The following is a 17,615-nucleotide window of genomic DNA, read 5'->3' as shown; positions in this document are numbered from 1 at the left end:
AATAATTTACTATTTATACCCTGCCCTTCCGGCTGGGTTTCCCCAGTCACTCTGGGCGGCTTCCAACAAAATATTAAAATACAATAGTGCGTCAAACATTAAAAGCTTCCTTAAACAGTGCTGCCTTCAGATGTCTTCTAAAAGTCTGGTAGTTGTTTTTCTCTTTGACATCTGCTGGGAGGGCGTTCCACAGGGCGGGTGCCACTACTGAGAAGGCCTTCTGCCTGGTTCCCTGTAACTTGGCTTCTTGCAGTGAGGGAACCACCAGAAGGCCCTCTGTGCTGGAGCTCAGTGTCCGAGCAGAACGATGGGGGCGGAGATGCTCCTTCAGGTATACTGGACCGAGGCCATTTAGTGCTAGGCTGGGATCCTAATCATGGATCCTATGGAAACTATGGATTCCACAGGACTTACTCCCAGTTATGTGGGGCTCAGAGGGCAGCCTTATGCAGTTAACTTGCCTCTAAAAGTCATAAAGATATATTGCCATAACAATCCACTTGGACTTCAGGTGTCTAGATGAGAATACTGACATGAAATATTTTCCTCAGATATGAGCATACCCAGTGCTTCCCCCCCTATAAAAACAGGTGCCGGTACACGCCATGAAGTTGTTACAGTAAGTGCCACACCTTTTAACAACCAAAAAGAGGTGCAGGTACTGCATACCCTTGAGTACCCCCTGGAAAAAAGCACTGAACATGCCCCCTCTAACATCCACATTAAATTTTAAATGACAGGATTTTTAGAGAACCTTGGTAATTAAAATGCAAAGTGACGTCATATTCCATAATGGGCAAACACATATGTAATCTAAAGCAACAGCGAGGAGCAGAAAACCACCCTATTCCTTCATCCATGTGACATTCAAGTGATAAAGAACAAGCTACAAAAGAAGCAGGGTAACAGGACAGGCTTGTCCTTCGGTTGAGAACAATACAGTGGTACCTCGGGTTAAGTACTTAATTCATTCCGGAGGTCGGTTCTTAACCTGAAACTGTTCTTAACCTGAAGCACCACTTTAATTAATGGGGCCTCCCGCTGCCGCTGCGCCGCCGGAGCACGATTTCTGTTCTCATCCTGAAGCAAAATTCTTAACCCGAGGTACTATTTTTGGGTTAGCGGAGTCTGTAACCTGAAGCGTATGTAACCTGAAGCGTATGTAACCCGAGGTACCACTGTACTGTAGTAGGTCTGGGGAGACATTAAGCACAAATAACCAAAGTCCAGTGGAACCTTGGTTCTCGAACTTAATCCGTTTCAGAACTCCATTCAGAACTCCAAGGAGCGGCTCCCAATTAGCACAGGAGCCCCAGAAACAATAGCCAACAGCCGCATTGGATGTTCAGCTCCCGAAAATGTTCAAAAACTGGAATGCTTACTTCCGGGTTTTCGGCATTCGGAAGCCAATTTGTTTGTCAACCAAGCCGTTCGAGAACCAAGGTTGTATTTAGCCAAGACCGAAATGTGAGTGTGAAGAATGGCATGCAGGCCTATGTAAGCCCCACACACAAGGTTCAGAAAGCAATGTGTAACAAGGCAACTTGGACCCATCTCAGCTGGCTCCATGCTGCTTTTCGTACCCAGACATACTTGACCTGGTAGCCAACGGCAAAAGGTAGCATGGTATAATTGCCAGAATGGGGAACCTGCAGCCTTTTTGGTGTAGCTGGACTCCAGCTATCATCAGCCGCAGCCAGCATGACCAATGGTCACAGTTGTTGAAAGCTGTAGTCAACAACACTGTTGGGGTCCCTTATGAATTTCCTGGCTCCAGATTAGAGACTCACAGCACCATCAGTTCTAAGTTCTGAGGTTTTCCTAATGCACAAAACAAAATGCTCCAGCTTGTTTCTGAACAACTACTTCCAGAGCCAATCAAATCAGCACGGTCTGCTTCTTAGTTTAAAAACACAGATGGGGAGACATTCTAAAAATGAGCAGAATTAGGACAATCCCAGGGATCACAAGAAAACTGAAACATGGGATTTCACTCTCTTCTTTGATTTCATTCTCTCTGGTGTCAAAAGTGCAGCCCCAATCATTACCCTTCAGTTTGATCTGTTTGCTCCAAACAAAAGCAGATGCTATCGAGTCATCTTTCCATGTTGTGCCTTAATTATTCTTGGAACAGCTCAAACAGTTTTCTTGACTTGGAGAAATAAAAGAGTGCTCTAGAGGTTCCAGCTACAAACTAGATCACATTCTGTAAATATCATGAAATACCATGTGCTCTGGAAAAAACTATTTAAATAATTCAGTAGGGCAAAAGGAGGTGATAAAAAGGAGGCATGATTTGTGTTTTTAAAGATGAAGAGGCAAATACGGTTTGCGAGTTGGTTTGGAAGACTTCCTGCATTATGTCAAAAATACTCAATCTTGAATCCTCATTGCCAGTTAAACACACTGAGTGCAGCATCTTTGGTTAATTCTATCAATCCATTTATATTTCGGCCACTTCGGCATTTCCAGCAATTTCCACTAACTAGAGCAGAATTGCATTTTAAAAAGAACACTACAGCTTATGGATGAAAGCAAACGCCAAAAAAACAAACATAATCTCAATGCAACATGGCTCAGAACAATTTTCTTCGCATATTTCCATCCAAGGACCCTTTTTAAAAATAATATACCCAATTCACTATGGAAATTAAAATGTAATAGAGATTGTATGACAAGTATACTTTGCAAACTATGCCAAACCGCCTCTTGGAAAGGCAGAATCCAGTGTTTTCTTTCAATTCAAAATTATGGTAACATTGCCTACTGCACTTTATCGCAGTCTAATCTTAAAGAAGATTTACTGTTCATAAAATTTATGCAGCAAAGCTATTTCAATACTATCACCGTAATTTATGCTACGCGCCAGGCTGGCCTTCCTTTCAATTGGGATATTTTTATGAAAGTATAGTCAAGGGTCCCAGCTGGTTACAATTCTGCCAGCTAACACTGTAAAATAGTTTTCCCTCTTAACTCTTTCATATGCTTGTTACTTCACAAAGCGTTTCTCATCCTTTGTGACACCCTGAAAGTTAAATTTACTATTTTCCTTTGAGAAGCTCAGAGAGTGATTTAAGCACACTCGCTCAGCTGTTTTGAAATAATGGCAAAAAAGCAGCTCTAAATGGCACATTTATATTCCAGCCCTATAAAGATTCACACACATGCTTCCCCAAGCATATAGCGAGTCTCAGGCTGCAGACTGACTGTGCAACTGAAGCCCTTATGACTTTGCAGGAATAGAATGTGGCCGCAACATTTGCTTATACATGGAAGAAAGTAAATTTCTAAAAAAAGAATTAACATCTTGAGAAAAGAGATGGCCCTGGTGCTGACTGCACAACATTTCCGAGTCTGCTTAACTATTCAGAGCTTGGAAAGCACTCAGAGGACGTGGTTGATTTGAGTGGTATATCAATGCCAAAAAAACAAAACTGCAATGCCCACGCTGATGGAACACTTGTAACAGCACAACACTGAATTCCACGCAAAGTTTGCATCTCTATCTGAAGCAGGGAAACAATGATTTGTGCAAGCCATATTTCACTTGCTAACCAGGGTTTCAAGTCGAGTTCAAACTGTAGCCTGCGATCCTCCTCTTTGGGCAAATTGGGACGGTTGAGATGTGGTGGCAAGCAAAGAGAATTAGGAGAGGAAATCCAAGACTCAAACGGAGAAGAAGAGATCGTTCAAGCTTGTTCACGTTCTTACATAGTGTTTTCTAGTAAAATTGGTATTGAATATGGAATGACAACCATTCCTCATTATTTTAAGTCCTAGCTCTAACATGAATCATAGAATTGTAGCACTGGAAGGGACTCCAAGGATCATCTAGTCCAACCCCCTGCAATGCAGGAATCTCATCCATGACAGAGGGCCATCCAACCTCTGCTTAAAAATCTCCAAGAAAGGAGAGTCCACAACCTCCCGAGGGGTCTTACAGGTCTTACTGTCAGAAAGTTCTTCTTGATGTTTAGTCAGAATCTCCTTTCTTGCAACTTGAATCCACTGGTTCGAGTCCTACCCTAAAGAGCAGAAGAAAACAAGCTTGCTCCCTCCTCCATGTGACAGTCCTTGAGTTATTTGAAGACGGCTATCATATCTCCTCTCAGTCTCCTCTTTTCCAGTACCCACCTCCTTCAACCATTCTTCATAAGGCTTGGTTTCCAGACCCTTGATCATTTTGGTTGCCCTCCTCCGTACACGCTCCAGCTTGTCAATATCCTTCTTAAATTGTGGCGCCCAGAACTGGACACAGTATTCCAGGTGTGGTCTGGCCAAGGCGGAATACAGTGGTACTATTACTTCCCTTGACCTGGACACTGTACTTCTGTTGATGAAGCCTAAAATAGCATTAGCTTTTTTTGCTGCTGCATCACACTGTTGACTCATGTTAAACTTGTGGTCCACTAAGACCCCAAGATCCTTTTCATACGGACTGCTAGTAAGCCAGGTGTCCCGCATTTTATATTTGTGCATCTGGTTCTTTCTGTCTAAGGGCAGATTCTTACATTTGTCCTTATTGAAATTAATGTAGAAATATAAAAATCGAAAGAAGCACCTGATATCATTTTTATGCAATTTTGCTTTTCTCTGCCCATGAGCCTTCTTCACATTCATCATCAAATGCTACTTTTTCTGCAAAGATATGTGACCCTCCAAACACATAATACAGAATGCTGTTCTCAAGAAGACAACTTGCTACTACATGCCCTTTGGTTTTTACTCTACAAGATCTCACATGTAACACCATGCAAGATATCTGCTTTCAGGATGGAGAACAAGGTAATCCCAGGTTTATTAAACTCTAGGAGCTTAATTTTATTTTTTTAAAGGGGCAGCATTTGGATTTATTCCTGGTCCCCCCTAGTTTGGGCTACATTTTACTGACTGGAAACCAGTTCCACTTTTCTTGCATTTGGCTATGCTAAATTTAAAAGACACATTAATGCCATCTCAATTAATTTTGACAAAGGCGTGGTAGCTAATTACAAGGCATGCCGGTATAGTCCCCACACTTCTCCCAAAGAGTTTAACACATTTTTGATGCATGGTAATTCTAAAAGGAAAGTAGATTGTTAAGTGCAAAAGGAGCTAATCAGAAATATCTGAAGCAGGTATTTAAAGGTGCTGTGACTCCAGACTGTAAGATTTAAGAAACAGTGCTAAAACATGCATAATGAAAGCTAGCATGAAGACTTTCCAGCTTGTGAACTGTGATTTGTTGTACATGTTGCTGCCGTCTATCTACATTTAAGTTGGTTGTCTTGGTTAATCCAGACTCTAAAGTTTTCTTCCAAAACACAGGTTCTCAAAGGTAAGCCTATGAAGATATGAAGGAGGCTGCGGAGAATTTTTTCAGCCTTCCCAATTTCACATACAGTGATACCTCAGGTTACATACACTTCGGGTTACAGACTCCGCTAACCCAGAAATAGTGCTTCAGGATGAGAACAGAAATCATGCTCCGGTGGCGCGGTGGCAGCAGGAGGCCCCATTAGCTAAAGTGGTGCTTCAGGTTAAGAACAGTTTCAGGTTAAGAACGGACCTCCGGAACGAATTAAGTGCTTAACCCGAGGTAGCACTGTATACAAAAGCGAAGTCTGATAGACTGGTTAGCAGCACTCGTAAAGAAACACAGCGAGCAGGATAAAAAGGCTCAGGAGTGTGCTTCAATAACCTTGGGGAAGAAACACAAGGGGGAAAATGTTTAAAATAATATGGCGTTCTGTTAGGTGTCGATACTCAAGCACTGTAGGCCACTTGGGTATATCCACCTTAAAACCAGTTTAGTGGAGAAACTGATGAAAGGTCTTGCAATCCCCAGAGCAACTGCCTGGGCATTATTCGCGACACTCAAAAATACAGCAGTCTAGCAAGCTCCCATCTCTTCCCCTCATCTTAATAATACTCAACAACTACAAGGCAGCTGTTGTACTGAGAGAAGAACGGCAGTGAAAAATGAAGTGTAATCCCCTTCTTTCAAGGGAGTAGTGGAAAATGAAATTGAACAGCTGAGCATCATTGCAGTCACAGCTTTAGTGCGAACACTGAGTCCAATTAAACAGCCACCCCCAAACTCAATCCAGGCCACCAATCATTTTCCGCTTTTTCTGGAATGGCCCAGTGGCCACACCTGAACTGCATGGAGATTACAAGCCAGTCTGATGATCCCTAAAATATCTAGAACGTAAGGACGTCGGGTGGGGGTGGGGGGGTTGGTGGGTGTCTAAATAGAGATTATCAATTGTTGGTATCCTCTACCTTGGAGGCAATGAAGGAGTGCACTTTGGGGGGTGAAGTCAAACATTGGAGAGTTAGAGCTCTGGCTGTGGTTGTAGAGACCAATACGTGAGAGACATGTTTTATTGCAGCTAGGGCAGACAATGGGATCCAGTTATGCCATGGTGCATCTGCAGCAACACACATTATAAATAAACACACTGTATGTTGTGCTTCTAATCACTGTATCATTTGTACAATGAAAACAGAAATTTGATATTTAACAGAAATTGATATATAGAAAAAGAACAGGAGGGAAAAAAGATCTCAAAATACAATGGAGTTTCATTGCAAAGAAGAAAAGAAATGTTTAGATACCTTGGTTGAGTTGTATGGCCTCTGTGATCTGAATTCCATTTACAGAACATTGTGCTCCACTCAGTGGTATCAAATTAACTGTTCCATTGAAATGTTCAAAGATGCAGTGCTCACTTTCCAAATCGAGGCCATGAAGGACTATGAAATGCAAACATTTTTCTTCTATTAGTAAACAAGAAGATAAGCCCAGGTACATATGATACACAATTTAAAAATCTATTGACTGTCATTCTATTCACTGGAAAAAGAGATTCCTGATTTTTAAGCATCTTCTTGCATTGTGTGTATGTGTGTTTACAAACAAGAGAGAGAGAGAGAAATATGTTGTATCCAGGAATTTCCTGCTGCAACCAAAAGGGCTCCTTTTTCTTAAGAGGCAGGACCCTGGTGCAGCAGAGACTCTCACACTGTTAACTGGATGCTCCTGTAGGCAAAAAGTTATTTTGCCAATCCCCTTGCCTGTGCAGCCTCTGTATTATCTCCCACACTGCTCTGGAGGGTCCCCCAAACCTCCAGAACAGACATGGGGGGCTCTGGGAGCTGCTGGAGAAGGGAGAAATTAGATAAAAAATACATCCTTAGTTTCTGCTGCAGGAGCATCTAGTGCAACCTATAAAAATAATGTAAAGGGAGCAAATAAAGTTAAGTGGTCTCACTATGAAATCACTGTATAAAAGTAGATTCAAGTTGTAGAAATATTACATGTATTTTCTGGTAACTTAAACAGAACACTTCACACATAAAATTAATTCATTATTAGTGGAAACTGAGGCCCGCTTCATTTATGGTTAAGAGAACTATATGTTAAGAGAACTATGTATCTGCAGGTAGGTTGGTCTGCTGTAGTCGAAAGAAAATAAATAAAATAAAATAAAATAAAATTTAAAAATTCCTTCCAGTTGCACCTTAGAGACCAAATAAATTAGTTATTGGTATGAGCTTTTGTGTGCATGCACACTTCTTCAGATATATCTGCAGCATGAGGAATATCCCCACCCCCACCCCCGTTTTAGAAAGATAACTCAGACAGGGTTCTCTCTCCCCCCCCCCTTATTTCATTTACCAATATCCTGTTCTGATGCAGCATCTTCTCTGCCAACATGTGTTTGTCCCTCCTATATAGAGAGAAGTAAAACTTATTTACTATGGCGCAAAAATAAAATGATTCCCTATAAGTAGAACAACAATAGCTAAAACTGCTAATGAATTCAAAACGACCTTGACAGATTAGAGAACTGGGCCAAAACAAACAAGATGAATTTTAACAGGGAGAAATGTAAAGTATTGCACTTGGGCAAAAAAAATGAGAGGCACAAATACAAGATGGGTGACACCTGGCTTGAGAGCAGTACATGTGAAAAGGATCTAGGAGTCTTGGTTGACCACAAACTTGACATGAGCCAACAGTGTGACGCGGCAGCAAAAAAAGCCAATGCAATTCTGGGCTGCATCAATAGGAGTATAGCATCTAGATCAAGGGAAGTAATAGTGCCACTGTATTCTGCTCTGGTCAGACCTCACCTGGAGTACTGTGTCCAGTTCTGGGCACCACAGTTCAAGAAGGACACTGACAAACTGGAACGTGTCCAGAGGAGGGCAACCAAAATGGTCAAAGGCCTGGAAACGATGCCCTATGAGGAACGGCTAAGGGAGCTGGGCATGTTTAGCCTGGAGAAGTGGAGGTTAAGGGGTGATATGATAGCCATGTTCAAATATATAAAAGGATGTCACATAGAAAAGGGAGAAAGGTTGTTTTCTGCTGCTCCAGAGAAGCGGACACGGAGCAATGGATCCAAACTACAAGAAAGAAGATTCCACCTAAACATTAGGAAGAACTTCCTGACAGTAAGAGCTGTTCGACAGTGGAATTTGCTGCCAAGGAGTGCGGTGGAGTCTCCTTCTTTGGAGGTCTTTAAGCAGAGGCTTGACAACCATATGTCAGGAGTGCTCTGATGGTGTTTCCTGCTTGGCAGGGGGTTGGACTCGATGGCCCTTGTGGTCTCTTCCAACTCTATGATTCTATGATTCTAATTAAAGAGCTTTTATCAAGGAAATATTGTTTTCATTACTGTTCCTCCTTAACAGGCAAGAAAGAGCATCCTGAAAGTTTCCAAGCAGCATCAATTCACGGCCACAGCAAAATGAATGAACCAATATGCTCCACTAGGGTACCATTCATCTGTCATTGACTCTTGGGACAGATACAGGCAGTACTGACTGATACTTTTATACTAAACAAATTAGAGTACCTAACAGCTGATGTCACATTATTGCAGGGATGTAATGGATGCTTAGCTTATTTAGACAACAAATTAACACTATCATTAAAATTGCCCATTTAGGAACGGGAAGGCAAATAAATATTGAGTTACCTTCAGGTGATACAAGATGATGCCAGTACTGAGAAGATCATCATCAATGCCTATTAGGTGAGGCAGCTCAGAATCTAGCACAACACCAATTCCTTCTTTCCTCAGAGCCAAAGTTTGCTCCTGCAAAAATAAACAGAAAAAAGCTACTTACTGGATTTATTTCTGTATGTGAATTCTACTGTCATAATAGTTAAGGAGAAAAAAGTGAGTGAAATCACCATGACAGGGGAAAAAACGGAAAGATGATAGGCTACACAACACAAGATCTTACTATTCAATGTGACTGTTTCTTTATTGGAAAAGAAACAGCCCAGTTATTTCTAAATAAGCAAACAGATGAATAAAAAATGTATTGCAGCTTTTGACACTTACCTGTTTAAGGACAAAAAGAATTATCTATCCTATGATCCTGGCATATTATTAAGTATTATTTGTTATTAAGTATTTATTAAGTATTAAGTATTATTAAGTATGTATTAAGTATTTATTTTATACCACTTCTCTGTTATAAAATACCCACAACACAGCTTACAAAAATCAAGATCTAGAATAATACCGCACACACAAACAGTAAGAGAAAAAGCCTTTGAAAACTGCAGCAGATTAAAAAGCAGGAAACTAGCAGAATAACCCTCTTTTATATAAACCAAATGTAAAAAAAAAAAAAAAATCAGCGGTCATTGCTACTGTTAAACCTCCAACAACTTAAGACTTCTTGGGACTGATTACTCATTACACAAACACTAATTTGAGATTCAAAGGCTTTAGTATCAGAAGGTATTTAACCCAGGTAGGCAATAGCATAGGAAGAAAGATTTGCAAGTGCTAAGCTCTCCTTGGACAATTCCTGCATAGAGTGAAAAGTTTAGGAGGTTGAAATCTGCCCTGGGAACTGTAGGGCATTATTTCCTTGGCTGGAAGATTAATGTAAGCAAATGTGCAGTAGTCCTGCGCCAGGTTCAATTTTCAGTACACAAACTCCCACTTCAGAATGGGAACACACTTCTTGCCAAAAAGGTTGCAAAAAGCCCCCGAGAACTTGCTGCAGTTCTTACACCAAACCATCTCACTTTCTTCACAGAGGGGCTGAGACTGCACTACACAGTGAACTGTGGATTATCCCCTTTTGAGTCACAATTAATAATAATAATAATAATAATAATAATAATAATAATAATAATTTATTTATACCCCGCCCATCTGGCTGGGCCTCCCCAGCCACTCTGGGCGGCTTCCATAAAAACCAAAAATACAGTAAAATATCACACGTTAAAAACTTCCCTGAACAGGGCTGCCTTAAGATGTCTTCTGAATGTCAGGTAGTTGTTTATCGCTTTGACATCTGCTGGAAGGGCGTTCCACAGGGTGGGCAGCACTACCGAGAAGGCCCTCTGCCTGGTTCCCTGTAGCTTTGCTTTGCGCAATGAGGGAGCCGCCAGAAGGCCCTCGGCGCTGGACCTCAGCGTCCGGGCAGAATGATGGGGGTGGAGACGCTCCTTCAGGTATACTGGACCGAGGCCGTTTTTGAGCTCAGTCTTTGTTCTGACCAGCTCCATTGTAAGGATCCTTCATAAGGGAGTTGCTGCCAGGAGCATTATGCACAGGTGTAAGTTTCTGAGTGGTGGCGAAGGGAAGAACATTCAACAGGACTTTGTTTGTCTTGTTGCTATTTTGTTAAAGTTGTTAATATTGATTTATAGATATGAATGCTGTAGTACTTCGTGAATCCTATACAGTCGTACCTTGGAAGTCAAATGGAATTCGTTCCGGAAGTCCGTTCGACTTCCAAAACATTTGGAAACCAAAGCGCTGCTTCTGATTGGCTGCAGGAAGCTCCTGCAACCAATCAGAAGCTACGGAAGTCCCGTCAGACATTCGGCTTCCAAAAATAGTTTGCAAACTGGAACAGTCACTTCTGGGTTTGCAGAATCCGGGAGCCAAAACGTTTGAGAACTAAGCTGTTTGAAAACCAAGGTGCGACTGCAATATGATTTTTGGTGTAACTGTGATATTTGGCTTATTTTTTTAGTTGTTTTGTTAATAGTTTTACATAGATGGCAATTGTTTTGTTTGTGATTTTTGATTGTTGTACTGATGATTTGTTAAGTATTCTATACAATTTATGCTGTATTCATGATGTTCCATTATGTTATTTTTATCTTTTGTTTGTAAGCAGCTTTGGGATTCATTTGAATAAAAAGTGGCATAGAAACAGAATCAATCAATCAATCAATCAATCAATCAATTCCTACTTTAAGAGAAGGGCTTTGCATGTCCTCCTTCTGCCAAGAGAGGAGATTCAGAACACACAGTAAATTGCCTCCTTTAAAGTGGTAGGTGCTACTTTTAAAAGAGGCTAACCAATCAAACAGCCCAGCTTTTATGCCATATAATGGGCCCCAGATACAACTCTGGCAATAGTGTTCTGCTACAGTAGATGAAAACGAAAAAAGGAAAAAGCTTTTAAAAAGAAGCATCTGAATGCTCTTTTAAGGGCAGTCCCTTAAATAATACCTTACAACAGCCCAGTCTAGGGATGACCAAGGCACTGATGCAATTTGCATTATTCAATGGTGACTCAAAAAAGGCCAACAAAGTTGTGCAAGACCCATGTGACAGTGCCAGTGAAATAATTACATAGAAAATAGGTTTTTTTTCTCCATTTTAAGACCAACCCACCCACACCAACACACAACCTTCTGCTGATGACCAACAGCCAACTAACGTAACCTCCCATGAATGCAGTAACTGGAGAAAATGCCAAAATGGAAGAACCAGCCAAAATTCATAGAGGCAGATTTTTAATAGTACTAATCTGCTTGAGTTGGAAAAAAGAGAACTGGAAATCAATGTCTCCTGAAGGTTTCATACCTGATTTGTTTAGTTGTTAAGAAGTTAAAACAGGCTAGATTGTCATGCTAATCGGATTTAGCCGAAAGCAATTGCAATCCATGCTGCAAAAGCAGTTTCTTTTGAGCTATAAAACATTACTGTTGTCTATAATTTAGCTTGTTCGGTTTATGGATACCTGGTAACTTGCAATTAATACCAATTGATTAAGAAGTGATCAGGTTACAAAGAGAAACCAGCTGAGCACATATAAATGTTCTTTGCAAATGATTTAAGTATGCTTACTATCATTACCAGTCATTATTCAGTTCTCTTGTAATGTAACAGAAGATTCTATTGGTTCCAAGCAAAACAAGTAGATAAAATTTATAACATTAACACAAAATAAAAATGAGGGAAGTATAATTGAACACAGCAGAACTAAATTATTCTTCTGTCCTATATAACAGCCTCAGGAAAACGTGCTGACATACTGTGAGATATTGATATCTTCATTATGATAGGCATTGCAATGTTAAATCAGGCATGGAAGAGAAATGTTGGGGCTACTGTCAAGTACATAGCTAAATTCAACTGATTTCAAGTGGGCTGGATAGAACAAGCCAATTCACATCAATTCAGGAGGACGTCCCACTGAATTCAGTGGAACTTACTCCCATGAAAGAGTACATAGCCCCACACTCAATATATACTGAATGTAGGATACACTAAAACTGGCTAGGAGTATTTATATTTCTTTGTATGCCTTCACTATGCTTGAACATGTCTGCATGCACTGACTATATGACAAAAGCAGTATCTGAGAGCTGGGAAAGAGAAAGAAATGGGAGTCACCAACCAGCCTCCAAACCAAAAGCTATTTCACTGAATTGTCTCCATGACAAAATGAATCCCTTAATGCTTGAAGTTCTGATATGCACAGAGCACCTACATTTCAGTCCAATGAAAGAAGCTGGAAAAACAACATCGTTGACCTCTCATTTCTGAGCAGTGCTGAGAGTTGGTTCCGCAAACAACACATGTTTACATCAGGTAAAAAACCAGTGGTAAAGATCAGGTGCCTCATACGAGCTGAAATTCCTTTCACTGACATTACATTATCACAGAATCGGAAGGGACCTCAGGGCTCATCTAGTCCAACCCCCTGCAATGCAGGAATCTCCACTGAAGCCATTCATGACAAATGGCCATCCAACCTCTGCTTTAAAACTTCCAAGGAAGGAGAGTCCACCACTTCTCGCATGACTCCATTCCACTGTCAATGGGTTCCTCCTGGCAGAAAGTTCTTCCTATTAAGTCAGAATCTGCTTTCTTGCCATTTAGATCCGTTATTTTGGATCCTCCCCTGAGAAACTGGGGGGGGAACCCCACAAACTTGCTCCATCTTCCATGGATGAAGCCATCCCTCAATACAATTCACTGCACAGGGATCAGAAATTATACAACCTGTTGATGTAACTGATGAAGCCATTACCACCTAACATTCTCCAAGAAATAAAGGTTCATGTTCATCAGAGCTGATCTCAATGGCCCCACACTTAAGTTGTGAGTTAGAGATGTCGAAAGCTGCCTTATACTGAGTCGGTCCACTGGCGCATCTAACTTAGTGCTGTTTACACAGACAAGCAATAGCTTTGCAGGGTTTCAGACAGTACAGTCATATGCTTCAGGTTGCATTTTTTCGGGTTACATACCGCTGAAACCCGGAAGTACTGGGTTATTGCACAAAAGCAATAAATCACGCTTTGCACGTGCGCAGAAGTGCTGAATTGCAACCCGCACGTGCACAGACACATAGAAACAGGTTGCGAATGCTGCGGGTTGCGAATGTGCATCCTGCACGGATCACGATCGCAACCCAAGAATCCACTGTAGTCTCTCAAAGCCCTATCTGGAGATGCTGGGGCTTGAAGCATGAGCTCTGTGCATGCAACACAAATGCTCTACCACTGAGCTATATGGTCCATCCTCTTTGGAAACTTAATACAAAACAGCCATTGAAAGGTCAGAACACAGCAAACACCAAAGGTGTACTCGTGCTGGTTTCGAGTAAAAAGATCAAGCGTTTTCACGAAGACAGATGAAATGGCCTTTAAAAACCTATCAGTTTGATTTTGTGTGCCCATACCATAAACTAATTGGTGCTCTTGCTCTCTCTCAAATGTCATAGGTAATTGGCTGGTCAGATAGCTATGGATTTTGATATCTTTCGTACTTCTACAAGCACACAAATCCTGCTATGAACTCCATAACTGTTTCTTAAGCCACCCAATTTTATGTGCTCTGTTACTGATGCAATACAAATAAGTTTCAAAATAACCTCCAAGCTGAGCATGATGGGCACCACTGTATTCACAATTACCTTTTACAGTGGTACCTTGGGTTACATACGCTTCAGGTTACATACGCTTTAGGTTACAGATTCCGCTAACCCAGAAATAGTACCTTGGGTTAAGAACTTTGCTTCAGGATGAGAACAGAAATCGTGCAGCGGCGGCACAGCGGCAGCAGGAGGCCCCATTAGCTAAAGTGGTGCTTCCGGTAAAGAACAGTTTCAGGTTAAGAACAGACCTCCAGAACGAATTAAGTTCTTAACCCGAGGTACCACTGTACCTTACAATGGGAAGCTGCACATAATGCAAGAACAAAACCCCATCTTCCTGTGTTCCAGAAGGGTAAAAATTCACTAAGTAGTCTCATTCTTCTGTTCAAAGCATTTGCAGAATCAACAGCTAATTAGAACCATAATGATGGAAAGTTTATTTGCATTCTGACAGGTAATAAATATTTAAGTCTAAGATTTCCCCCTGCTCCTGATTGCACTCAAAGAAGCACCAAGGCTTTGCCATGGTACCACCTCCCACTCAAAAATTGGCAACTCCATAGAAAACACAACCTAAAGAGACACTGAAATCAGTTCTCTAGGCTTCAATTGCAAACACACATAAAGCACAATTCTATTGCACCTACGTTGGTGGCTGGAAGAGGTTAGAATGGCAAGTAGCGATTCTTGGGCAGGGAGAAAGGAACTGCGGTGGCAGCGGGCAGAAAGCCCCCCGACTGGGCCTATTTTGAATCTGCTGGATCCCAAACTATGTGAATTCCCCTGAGGGCTTGACCATCAGCCCTCTCAGCTGTATCACCATGGAGCTGCTGCAGTGAGAGGAGAGGAGCCTCTGTTTTCTACAAAGGAAAAGGTGGAAAGGTTCTGGATGCTGCTCTGCTCCTCACCAATCCCACTTAGGATTCCACTGATATGTGGGCCGCCACTGGAACTGAAGGCCCTTTCAAAAATTGCACAGCTGCAAATTCAGATTTCCTTCACTATATGAAGGTAAAGAACCCCTGGACAGTTAAATCCACTCAAAAGCGACTATGGGGTTGTGGCACTCATCTCGCATTCAGGCCAAGGGACCCGGGGTTTGTCCACAGACAGCTTTTTGGGTCATGTGGCCAGCATGACAAACTGCTTCCGGTGCCACAGAACACCATGACAGAAACCAGAGCGCATGGAAACGCCGTTTACCTTCCTGCCACAGTGGTACCTATTTATCTACTTGCACTGGCATGCTTTTGAACTGCTAGGTTGGCAGGAGCTGGGACAGAGCAACGGAAGCTCACTCTGTTGTGTGGATTCGAACCATCAACCTTCTGATCGGCAAGCTGAAGAGGCTTGGTGGTTTAGACCGCAACGCCACCCGCATCTCACCCTTCACCACATCTCACCATGGCTCCTTGATGTTTGCATTATACAGATATTATCCTTTGCATCTTACTTTAAATTTCTGAATACGTATACTTAAGATATGTTAAGCCAGGCATCCCCAAACTCAGCTCTCCAGACGTTTTGGGACTACAATCCCATCATCCCTGACCACTGGTCCTGTTAGCTAGGGATGATGGGAGTTGTAGTCCCAAAACATTTGGAGGGCCGAGTTTGGGGATGCCTGTGTTAAGCGCATACCTAAAAAGTTATGTGTGTTGCGGCCTTTGCTTTCATGTTGCACATTTGGGCATTGCGATGATCCACCGGCAATTGCCCCAGTCAAAGTGGTCCTATCCTGACTGTCCATTTAAGACTGCCCCAATTTGCCATCCCAGGAGCCAGGACTGCTGCAACTCAGCCAGTATTCCCAATAATGTAAAACTGGGATCTCAAAAATCCAAACCCAATTATAAAAGCCTTCTTGCTTTTACAGGTGGTACGGAATGAGTACTACAGACATGAACATCACATTCCCATGGACAGCATTCTGCTCAGGAGAATCTTAAGTCTATATAGATGATTACTGAAAGCTTGTCTAATAAGTGAGAATTGGCTTGATTCTCAATGCCTTCCATCAGGCTCCGTTAAGTCAAAATACTGAATTTTTTGAGAAAAATTAAATAGCATCTGGGTATGAGTGACAAGAAAAGTAATGCCAAAACCTGTTGTGAGAAAGTTATTCTGACATATTTGATATTCATACTGAAGTGATAAGATGCCCATTAAGGAAGGAGAAACTTATTCCGTGGGCCTTGCTGTTTTTTTAAAAAACTTGTTATGCAAGTTTTTTGGGTGCACTGTAATGCTGTATAAACTCTGTAACTGACGCCCTGCTCATAAACCTCAGTGCAGCATATAGTTAAAGTTACAAGCCATGGGTGACGTTCAACAATGTCCGCCTACTCATACAATGGAAATCTGTGTGTGCAACACTGGTTTCCCTTCTCCCTTCCCTCCAACTCTCCACACACACCCTAAAATCTGCTCCAATGTGGCGACCAATCTTCTTAAGCTTTATTTTATTTGGATGAGGGGAGCTACAGTGGGAGGAGAGATTTTAAAAATCTCCTTATGCAAATAGATGCTCACTGAATCTCTCCCAATATCCAGAAATCCCTCTAGGAACAGAATCAAGCTGTCTTTGTTTTTTGACATTCACTTATTCCTCTACCCAAATAGTAAAAAAAATGTACAGTGGTACCTTGGTTCTTGAATGGCTTAGTTGACGAACAAATTGGCTCTTGAATGCCGAAAGCCCGGATGTAAGTGTTCCGGTTTGGGGACGTATTTCAGAAGCTGAACGTCTGACGCTGCTTCTGCTTGAGTGCAGGAAGCTCCTGCAGCCAATTGGAAGTCATGCCTTGGTTTTCGAACGGTTTCAGGAGTCGAATGGACTTCCGGAATGGATTAAGTTCGAGAACCAAGGTTCCACTGCATATAAAAAAGATCCCTAGAGTCTAATTGTGTGGCAGGCATTCCAAACGAACTTCTAGAAACTAGATTGTTGCTTCTTCCAGATAAGTGAAGTCCCCTCCACTGACTACTGGCGGCCATCTGTTTTTAAAAGATCAAAGACTATTCATAAGAAATATAGTGATTTAAAAGAACCTGTGTTAAAAAGCACACACCAAAAGAATACATAACACACACATACACACACACACAGTGCTAAACTGAAATTTCCTAGTAAGATCTCTCTCTCTTTCCTTACGTTAGGTCATACTATCCCCATCAATCGGAGGTACAGGGAGAGAGAGCATTAAAGAACACACGGTGAGTTTTGAAAAAACGAGCAGAGGGAAGAGAGAGAAGATGACTACATTACACAAACACAGCACTGTAGAGAGCAGCTTACTGTGAAAATACAGGTGGTGCCAAAACAGCCCACACAGACATCAATAGGCCTCCAAAATAAATGTCAATTAAAAAAAGGCAGATGTAGCATGCAACTCTGTCCAAATGAGCAGCTACTGGCACAGTTAAGTTATAATGATGTGCAATTAATGATAGAATTCTTTTAGGGTGGT

At 41.7% G+C, this 17,615-nt stretch overlaps 2 protein-coding genes across 5 annotated transcripts in view; one reads left to right on the top strand and one right to left on the bottom strand.

Moving 5' to 3' along the window:
* The window catches only part of OTOR (otoraplin), a 149,898-nt gene that overhangs the window by 64,800 nt on the left and 67,483 nt on the right, over positions 1-17,615 (top strand). The window lies entirely within an intron of this gene.
* Positions 1-17,615, bottom strand: part of KIF16B (kinesin family member 16B) — a 104,226-nt gene that overhangs the window by 54,860 nt on the left and 31,751 nt on the right. For all 4 annotated transcript variants that reach the window (XM_081905984.1, XM_081905985.1, XM_081905987.1 and 1 more), the window contains 3 exons: positions 8,973-9,092; positions 7,664-7,715; positions 6,601-6,738 (listed from right to left, as the gene is read on the bottom strand). In XM_081905984.1, the coding sequence (XP_081762110.1) occupies positions 6,601-6,738; positions 7,664-7,715; positions 8,973-9,092 (310 nt within the window). The remainder of the gene's footprint in view (positions 1-6,600; positions 6,739-7,663; positions 7,716-8,972; positions 9,093-17,615) is intronic.

Source organism: Podarcis melisellensis (assembly GCF_964234715.1).
Source record: "Podarcis melisellensis genome assembly, chromosome: 3".
NCBI classification, from domain to species: domain Eukaryota; kingdom Metazoa; phylum Chordata; class Lepidosauria; order Squamata; family Lacertidae; genus Podarcis; species Podarcis melisellensis.
The sequence above is the reverse complement of the archived record's forward strand: the minus strand, read 5'-3'. Positions and strand labels throughout refer to the sequence as shown.